Here is a 10,441-nt window from a genome sequence, read left to right as displayed (position 1 = left end):
TAATACAGTTCATACAGTTCTTTATTGCTTTTAGATAAATGTATTAAATAAAAAAAGTAATTTTACTATTGTATATACTACTATGAATGACTTTTGAATCTTTGAAGTCCCAATCAGCCAATGTCTCACTTTAAAATCCTTGGTCTGACTCGTGCAACTCTGTATTAATAGGCCTACTACTACATGTACAGTCTGATGTGCATAATTATGTACCTGAAGGCCTATTAGTTATTTACATTACTTACACAGACAGATTAATGATATTGACAAGTGGTCTAGGGTGTCTAAGTTACATGTAACAGTTACACCTTACCTTTACTTGTGGTCATTTTGTTTGTTTGTTTGAGTATTTTAACGTCCAGCCAGGGTCATGTAAGGACAGCCTCATGTATGCGGTGTGTAGCGTGTGTGAAGTGCGAGGTGCGTGTTTTGGGAGACTGCAGTATGTTCGTGTTGTGTCTTCTTGTATAGTGGAACTGTCGCCCTTCTTATAGTGCTATATCACTGAAGCATGCCGCTGACACCAAGCAACACACTCCACCTGGTCACATTATACTGACAACGGGGGAACCAGTCGTCCCACTCCCTGTTTGCTGAGCGCTAAGCAGGAGCAGAAACTACCATTATTATAGACTTTGGTGTGTCACAACCAGAGGACAGAAGCCAGAGCCTTCCTCACAGGGGCGAATGCTCAACTCAAGGCCAAAAGTGAGGTGGTGCCTCATGTTGGTCATGTACATGTACAATGTATGTTACATACAAATTTTTTTCTGTACCACAAATTGTGGCACATGTATGTTGTACATATGATACTAATGTACATTTACAAATTATAAAGATTGCAAAACAAAAAGCAATACCGTATTTGATTCAATACTCATCCAGGACTCTAAGTACATGTACTTGGGGCGCTTATGATTAATAAGATCAATTTTCACAATATCATAGCAGAAAGTAAGCCATGAAGTAGTTACCATAGCAAAAAGAAATAAAACCCTGGAACCCTCCGAACACTAGCCGATTGCTCTACCGACTGAGCTAGGTCACAGATGATCGACTCAGTCCAATTTGTTCTGCTACAAATGTAATTACCGTAACAAAAAGAAATAATATAAAGAAACTATTAGGTTTCATATATTTTGGTCTGCATTAAATTCAAGGAAAGTGGAATTGAGGATTCAAAAAAAGGGAAGGGCGTTTATATGGACAGATATTGGATAGTGACATTTATTGGATGAATACAGTATACTAGCTATTAAGGAAAACAATACTACATTATATTTTATCTATCTTTAATGTTATTAATAAAAATTAAAATGTATCATATCTATAGTGCTGCTTATTATTTTTAATTATTTCATGATTTTAATTTCACACAAATTCAAATTCCATAATTAAAAATAGGTTCACATAAATTAATGAAAGAAAGTTTTTTCTTTCTTTGTAGGTGCCTTGAAATTATAAAAAAGGAAATGTATTCATCAATGGAGGAGGATGGTATAGATGACTCTGTGACCATCTCTTCAGAATTGGCGGCAGGTACTTCAGATAAGAAAAAGGAGATTTGTTTTATTCGAGAAAATATGTTGTCCAGACTGTCTCAGACCGAAGCTCATTTTAAGCACCAGCAAAGAGGTGAAGCAGACCTCACCACAGAAGACAAAAAGAATATTGCCAGGAGCATTCTAGATAAAAGTTCATCAATATTCTTAGCTCGATTTGGATCTTACCTTACTGCAGATGATCTAGAATATTTCAAAGACTTGGCAGATGATTATGAAATACAATTTTATCTTAATCAAATCAGGAAAGAGAAGAGTAAAGTTTTATTCTGCTAATCGTGTGAAGAATCGTCGGTATAAAGCAATGCAACAGTTTGATTCAGGAAGGAGAATATTTCAGTGAAGATTCAATGAAACATCGCGACCCTTATTTATATGATCAGCTGATTGGTCAGTACTTAACAGAGGAAGAAATTAATGGTCAAGTGGACAAGTCAGATCTCCGATTCTCAACCATCCTTCTCAAACACATGGACCAACTGGAGGAAAATCAAGTGTTCAAATTACAGAAAGACACAGAGGTAAACTTGATATAGCTCCAGTTCAATAAAGATTCATTTAATAAGGATTTATAAGCAAATATTAATTTACATGTTTTTGGTCTTAAATAAATAAGCGAACTTAAGTTTTATATCAACTGCACTTGATAAAAATGTTGATTTGCAGTCTCATGTCTGATCAATGTGTAGATATGATATACCCAATAAAATTTGACACTTTAGTTGTTTTATTTCACTACAGGAAGGTCAGTTTGAAGAAGAAGATGAGGACAGTGATGAAGATGAAGGTAATATTTAATTTGAACTGGAATTATATGGGACACTGGCATTCCATTAGATATTTCAGTCAAAAATGACATGTAACTAAGGTCACATATATGTTTATCCATATGAAGATTTTCTCAAAATTTTAAAATCAAAATGTGTACTCTTTTGGATCCTGTTTAATAGATCTCTCTAGAAATGATATTTAATTTTCAAAGATTTTGGCTTGTTACTTTTTAGGTAGATAAGATACAAATAATAAATTTAGTGCTAATGTTACATGTAATTTCATTATAAAAATTGATATTATGAAACTGATATGGTAACAACAAATAAAGTCTTCAGGAATATGAGACATATGAAAGTGGTATAATTTGATTCTATTCTTGTTAGATACACAAGATAAAACATATAATAATTCTTTAACAGAAATGGAAAAAGATGAAGATGAGATCTCAGATGAGAAGAAATCTGAACTGAGAGAGGAAATGTATCGAATTATGCAGGAGAGGTTTCTATCAGGCCAGGAACAGCAGTTCGACTACAGGTAACTTTTAGTATCTTATCATAACAGCATTTGGGTAATGTAACTATCAACACCATACTGAGGATTACCTCCCTTTATTTACACTGGCAGTGCAGTACAGTTAGGCAAATAGGACATATACAGGAGTAAACAGAGCTGTTGTTTCAATTTCTTTTTTCTATCAGTTTTATCAGAAAATGTTTCTAAAAGAGTATCTTCTATAAAAAGTTAAAATGTATTCTACTTTTTAGTTAATGGCTTTGTGGAAAAGGGTACATTTTTTAGATGAGGTGGAATCAACACAAGATAGATATTTTTTAGATTTGTTCCATATAACCAACATATGTTTTTGTTTTTGTAGTAAAGTGGACGATAATACTGAATATGATGACCTTGATCTCATTGACAAGGATGAAGAAGAGAAATATTTTGATTCCGAGGAACCAGAAGAAATGTCTATACCAAAAATCACAGACCTTGCCAACTCAATGTTAATAGACAGTAATAATCAAAATACAAAGAGCAATGACACACTGGATGTGGAGGGAAAGGAGACCAACACATGTGATTCTGGTACAGAAACAATGAAAACAGAAACTGTCAGTAGCTCTATGGAGGAAAATGCAACCTAAATATCACTGTTAATACAATGTCTTTTTATATAGATTTGTGTTGTATTTTCTTTATTTCTAACAATGTTAAGTCTTATTTTACTGTTCCTAAGGGTCAATTCTTGTAGTGTTCTATCTGACATAAGTTGGTAGTCAGAAGTCACATTCTTCATTAAAAATCAACACCCGAGTCATTGAAATGCAGCATGTCATGGTGGAATTGACCTTTAACTGACTGCTCAATTTCATGTATCGTTTGAAAAGATATGAAAACATCAACGGTTCTGTCACAGTGGCGTTGTATCACAAAAACAGAGAACACCGAAAATGATCTACATTTTGTAGCATTTTCTTTGAGAAAATAAGATATGCATATGTGGCATCTTTCTTGGTGTTTTGCCCGAAAACTTAGGTAATTTAAAGGTACATACATAACTTTTCAAGTGAAGCCCTATTTATCATCATTGGATACAGAAGAATACAACACGAACTACATCCCAGATGAAAGAGGCTGTCCTTATAAATCAAACAAAGTATAGTTGGCTGTAATGTTATTGGTATATCATACACTCTATATCAAACATTCCTTTGGTTGCATCTACTGAAATCCGCTACATATATAAGGTGTACATTGTTAGTATGCATACTTCTCGTTCTATATAAATCATGATTTTTTGGCAGTCTTATTCTTGGAAGAAGTATTGAAAGTGGTATTGAATGTCTATCTGAACGAAAACGAAGAACTACTTTCGTCATACAAAAAGATGCAGGTCTTTCATACTTTTCCATGCTTAGGTAGATGATTGTAGTTCATTGCCGATAAAAAAATATGTTGTTTTTTTTTATGCCTAATATATGTTAATACAAAATACACATGAATCAATGAAATTTTATAAGGATGGGGTACATGCACATGTGTTTTACTAGCTACTGTTGTAGTGGAATATGTATTTCAATTCTGTTCTCTGTATTTTGAAAAGTCAGTCAGAAGTAAAATATTTTTCCGCTACAACATGTCAAAGTTAGTATCCCCTGACTGCTTTAACTACATGTACCTGAGCCATTACTTGACATGTTAGTACCATATCAGTTGAGGAGAAACACAGTAAACAAACCTTATAGATTAAATAAAGATATTTCACAGCTCTTTCTATCAAATCTTAATCTGACAAACAAGATGGCGGATACCACCCAACAACCGATCATAGCCAAAGGCTTTACTGGTGTGGCGTACCCGGATGTTTTTAATGTGAATGCTATGCCAGCACAGCCTCTGGAACTGAAACCCGGGCAGCTTCCACAACACCTGATACAGCAGTTCTTTGAGGACGTAAGAAATAAATTGAAAATGACCACTTGCAATCGTATATACTGCAAACTGAAAATAATTACATGTTGGTTTTATTTTGCTATCATATCTGTGCGCAAACATGATATCAATCTGATGTGGTTGCATGACCCAGGGCAAAATCTTAAGATTATGCAAATGCTGATATGACATTAAAAATACGCACTCCTCAATTAATGAAAATTTTAATTTTCATACTCGCGAATCAAGAAAAGATTTCAATAATTATGTTATTTACCATCAAAAGGTACGAGCATTTTGAAAGTTATAATACTTTCAATCATAGGGTTTAATTTTACGCAGACAAATAAGAACTCAAAGCGAATTTTATCAGAATTGCCAAAATAATTATATTTACGTGTAAAATGCAGAGAAATGAGCACATTTGATCAGATTATGAAGCCAAATTGTGGTATACAGTTTAACATTTTTACAGTGTTATTATGAATTTAAAAGTGACTTATGCAGATATGTTTTTATATAAACATACGTAAAACATAGATACCAGAATTTTTGCTATGCGAAAATCTGTGTTGTAACACATGTTTATATTACATCATACATTTTTGTCTGTGCCTTTGAATGATTTTCACAGCTTAAGGATGTACACCTCTTGAGAAGTCAAAATTTTCTTGCATTAAACTTTTTTTCTCATATGGATTTTTGGAAATAGGAGTTCATACCATACAAGAAAATGGAAGAAAAAAAAAAATATGTCGGTGTTCTTGATTTTGAGCTATTGTCACTCAAAGATACCAAGTTGACAAAATATTGGATGTTTTTTGGATTTTTGCCGTTTTGACCATATACACAAGTGTTTAAAGCCATAATTTCCTAATGAGATGTTTGATATGTATGGAAGTTTGAAGAATTTATTTTCCTGTAGTCTTCTTTAAAAATATATAAGTTTTGATTAATAAGACTCATATTTTTCTCAGAATAACAACATATGCTACCCCTATCCCTTTATTTTGAGCTACAAAATACACCATTTTCAGCCATTTTTGCCAAATTTAACCCTTTTTAGAAACAGTTGTTGTATTAAACTTTTGTTAATGTTTAATATATTAATAGGGAATGGGTTGTTCTTTCTAAATTAAGCAGAAAAATGGGGGGTCAGTGTGCTTACTTTTTTTCCCCATTTGAATATGTGTTATTTTTCAGTATTTTAGAGTAAAAAATAAAAGTGCTGAAATTACCATTAAATGTAAAAATAAAGTGACAAAAGCGTATCATTTCACGCAACAATGTTCAATATTTTGATAACATCGAACCCAGTAAAGATTAACAGCAAAAATTAGCTCGATACAGCTAAAAATGCTGGTGCAGTGATGATTTAAGTAAAAACAATTTTTAGTAAAAAGTGGTTAAACTATGGCTCTACTTAAAGAGGAAAAAGACACAATTTCAAAATGGCCGCCAAATGGGCCATTTCTTAAAATCCCTGTATATAAAAGAATCTACTGAAAATAGAAATGTTATTTTTTGACAAAATTTGCATCTGGCAACTTGCTACAGATATTGATAAAATATATTTGAAAATCTCATAACTTCTTTGATCTTTGTCGAAACGAGACTTCAACGGGACTGAAACCTCAGAAGAATACATCCTTAACTCATCAAACCTTACGGTTTTCAATAGATTACTGATGAAAAGTAACATGTGAAAAGTTTGCCCTGTTATAGCACATATCATTAGAACATCAATATACCTGTCTATAATACATCCACAGGGGTACGTTATAGTTGAGAACTTCTTTACACGCGAAGAATTGGACACGTGCAGAAAAGCAGTGAATGAACAAGTGGAGAAACTAGCCCAGAAACTTTATCAAGCCGGCAAGATCAAAAGTAAGATTTCGAAATGAAATGTGTTTAATAGGCATAATTAACTCTAGGAAAGTTAGGATTTATTCTGACCAAGAAACTACAGATCTTGTTAAATTGATGGAAAAAAAAAACAAAATAACAACCAAGAATCATATCAAATTGTACTTAAAAAGTCAGTTTCACCAGCAAAGTGAAATCGTACAAAAATATGACTTTATAGCTTAAAGAGTCTAGTTTTCAGAGAAAAGAGAGAGAAAAAAGTTTAAAATGCATGCCTGCTAAAAGTAATGAATTAGACAGGAAAAATAATATACAAGATTTCATTCGGTATAACAAAAACATTCTAATGTCGTTTCACTCCGTCAGTACACTAACTCTGATAGGTCGTTGTACGTTATTACATGAATGATACATAAATTACTTACATGAAATGTTTCGGTTTCTTTGTAGATTTGTATAGTGAGTTTGGATTTTCTGATCGCTTGACTAAGTTAGAGGAGGATTTTCCCGGCGCTAACATCATCCTACACAAGGGCGATGGTTTGCCAGAGGTTTGCTTATATTTACTTTCTCTTTGATATCATCATAGCGTAGCGGATTGGGTTGAAATGTCATAAAATATAATGTATCTCATAGAAATTAGTGCGTTAATCATACTTAAACGTTAAGGGAAATTTAAAAATTTAAACAAGACCTTTGATAACCCAGTACTATGGTGATGGCGCTAGGAACGGTAGCAAAGAATTTAGTATATATAAACTTAATGACATTCGACTGACTAATGGCTATATTTTAAGAAAGTGAGAAAACTTGTCTTTCTGCATCTGTAGTGTATTTGCTTCACCTATAAGTTATACATCGTGCTATGATCATTGTTGCCTTGATATTACCAGAAGTTGAAACATAAGTAGGTTCACCCAATAATTCTTTTCCATTCTAAAAGATTTAAACTGTCAAAGACAGTGGCAAATCTTGGAAGTATTTCTGAATCACCCAATGGTAATGTGATTTTGCATTTTGATAAATCATGTAGGTGTTCCAAATATAAAACGGTGTACTTGCATAGTAACGTGTGTTCTGTGTTATACCTGGGTAACGGGTAGGATTATACGGTTCACGTTATAGTTTGTTTCATTGTACAACCATTGATTGATTTTATGAGATCAGAATATGAGAGAATTACAATGTGTTATATAACATATGAGTAAAACAGACGCAAAATAGAAAATATGTAATATTTTAAGAACAATGGTCGCTCCCCTTCCGATAGTACATATCCGTATGCGTATACTGTACGTATACCGCTTATTATTATAAGTATTCCTATAATACTGCTACATATTTATACAACGTTATTTCATAAACTCCATAATATTCTTTTGAACTATTGTTGTCGGCTAAACTTTGTAGTAATTCTATATACTCGCAGTCTAGTGTTATGAATCAAGCACTTATAATCTTTGTGTTAATATTGTAACACTGTCTAGCCAGACATGGACACGCTAATTTGACCACTGACCCGTGAGGCGAGTTCTATCTATTATCGGTTTCCTTGTATATTTTATTAACGTCTCAAATAATATTACATAAATGGAATGCATTAGATTAAAACAGATATAAATTTTAGACCGTGTATAGAGATCTCTCTAATATTAAAAACCATTATATATGCTTTATTAAGAGACTAAATTTTTATCCGATAAGGATATATTAAGCATAAAATATATTCGTATGTGTTATGGTTTGTAATTAGGTATGAGTTCAGACGACACTGGTCGATTTTCGGAGTCTCGGGAAATCACCTACGGAATTCTATAGATAGTTCTATCTAATAAATTTGTATCTGTACATTATTCGCCATCTTCAGATATCATACTTTAAAACCAAAACTGTTACAGCTATGAGCTTTTACGTTTTAAAAGTTATATTAAGGATGTTATTCATTTTTCTATTATATGAAAAGAACTCGCCACATTAAAAAATGAATGGGTGAGGCCGACGAAAGCCGGCGACGGCGGCCTGGATGAGCACGTCCATGAATTTCATTACGAGGAAACGAGTGTTATTTTGCCGCAATATAGTAATTTGTTAGCCTTACAAATCATAAATTATTGTCATGTAGTCTAGCCTCATTAAGAAATTACAATTATTCGATACATGTTAGTTTTATGTTTATATCTTTCTTTCATTCAGGTAATTACAGTTGGTAGTAGACTAAAGGTTACACCCTGAGTGCACGAGGTTTAGACTACAGGTAGACACGGAGTGCACAAGATTTAGACTACAGGTAGACACAGAGTGCACTACGTGTGAACACGGTGTCCACTACATGTACATGTGGACATGGTGTCCAGGTACATTCAGACCTAGACAGACAAGCTAGGTACCGGTGATGTGTTACAGCTAGGGATCAGGGGAAGAATACATTATCCACTTTGAAATAATACATAATTATAATTCTTTAGTGTTTATTTTTTTAATTACAACATCTACAATTTTAGTGTACCGTATATATAACTATACGATATTTTTCTCAGTAAATACATCATGACTACATAGATAATGCATTTTCACTGCAAAAGTAACAGAGATTATTTCATATTCATTAAGTATATGTGTATTTTATTCTATATCATTAGTTTCCAATCAATATCTAGAATATATTACGTTTTCAAAAGTCCATAGATTGCATTAAATATATATCATTTACATGAAATACAAGCATTTTCACAAGTCAAAAATAACTTTGAATTGCATTAAAGAGACAATTCACTCAGGCTAATTCTTTTACATAACCAAGAAGCAAAATATGGCATAAATGTATTGTTCTACATTTCTAATGAAACATATAACACAAAATAATGACAAATTCCACGTCATTGTTAAGTATTTTAATTGACACCGTTGTGATTACAAATCGTTGATCAATACGATTAAGCAGGTACCGTATGCACGCTGTACCCATACCCGAGCCAAAGTAACGCACGTTAAACAAATGAACTACATAACCACTGAGGAGGTGATAAAATGATTTTTTAGGCAAGACAATTCACCTAATAAGGTAAACACACTACTGCCAGAGCAGTCCATTACTCTACGAGCAAGAGACAGGGTTCGGCATACAAGATGTTCGACCACAATGTGTAATGGCGGACAGCGAGCGAGTTTGAACATTTCACACACATTTTACCACCATGGGCCTTTCTGACATATCATAGTAAAACCGACTGATCCAATTTCCATTAGAACTGGTTCTTTCCCGATATATGTACAAATTTTAATGTTCTCTTAGACTGAATTGTCCCTTTAAAAACCAGACATATTGTACTTTTGGGACAGATTTTATTTCATAATAAGCTATCAGAAATACAATCATATTCCGGGCAAAACATAGCATTTAAATACAAAGATTTGATGCATATCGATCAGTTATCTTGCGATTGTCTTTCATTAAATTATATACACTTTTATACTATTTTTCTTTCCTATTTCAATTCTAAAAGTAGTCTGCGTAAAAATATCTAAATTACGCTTCCTTTATTATTAATTGAATGTCAAAGATCATGCAGAATTAAATCCACATCAAACTATGTGACGTCTTTCCGAAGTACCCAATTCAGTTTGTTTTTATTCTTAATTACCATGGACGTATATGAGACTTATAAATCCTTGTAATTACCTATTAACACAATATGTTTATGATCCCAACCCGCAAGTTATCTTAACCGTATATTGCGTCATGGTCCATTAATTATAACTTGTCAAACATACAGGTAATCCACAGTATCCAGCTATACCTG

The 10,441-nt window shown here is 32.9% G+C and overlaps 2 protein-coding genes across 2 annotated transcripts; both read left to right on the top strand.

The window, feature by feature from the left end:
- Positions 1-164: 164 nt before the first annotated feature.
- Positions 165-3,518, top strand: LOC138335320 (coiled-coil domain-containing protein 97-like). Its single transcript, XM_069284353.1, is given in 6 exon segments — positions 165-1,826; positions 1,828-1,875; positions 1,877-2,083; positions 2,304-2,349; positions 2,756-2,873; positions 3,214-3,518. Coding segments are annotated over 6 exon segments (1,098 nt in total). The 5' UTR covers positions 165-1,418; the 3' UTR covers positions 3,485-3,518.
- An 83-nt stretch (positions 3,519-3,601) lies between these two features.
- Positions 3,602-7,280, top strand: LOC138335323 (uncharacterized). The gene is made up of 3 exons (XM_069284355.1): positions 3,602-4,793; positions 6,545-6,662; positions 7,092-7,280. Exons 1-3 carry the CDS (start codon positions 4,536-4,538, stop codon positions 7,217-7,219), a joined length of 504 nt encoding a protein of 167 aa, XP_069140456.1. The 5' UTR covers positions 3,602-4,535; the 3' UTR covers positions 7,220-7,280.
- The last annotated feature ends 3,161 nt before the right edge of the window (positions 7,281-10,441 follow it).

Source organism: Argopecten irradians, chromosome 11 (assembly GCF_041381155.1).
Source record: "Argopecten irradians isolate NY chromosome 11, Ai_NY, whole genome shotgun sequence".
Lineage (NCBI taxonomy): Eukaryota > Metazoa > Mollusca > Bivalvia > Pectinida > Pectinidae > Argopecten > Argopecten irradians.
The sequence above is the reverse complement of the archived record's forward strand: the minus strand, read 5'-3'. Positions and strand labels throughout refer to the sequence as shown.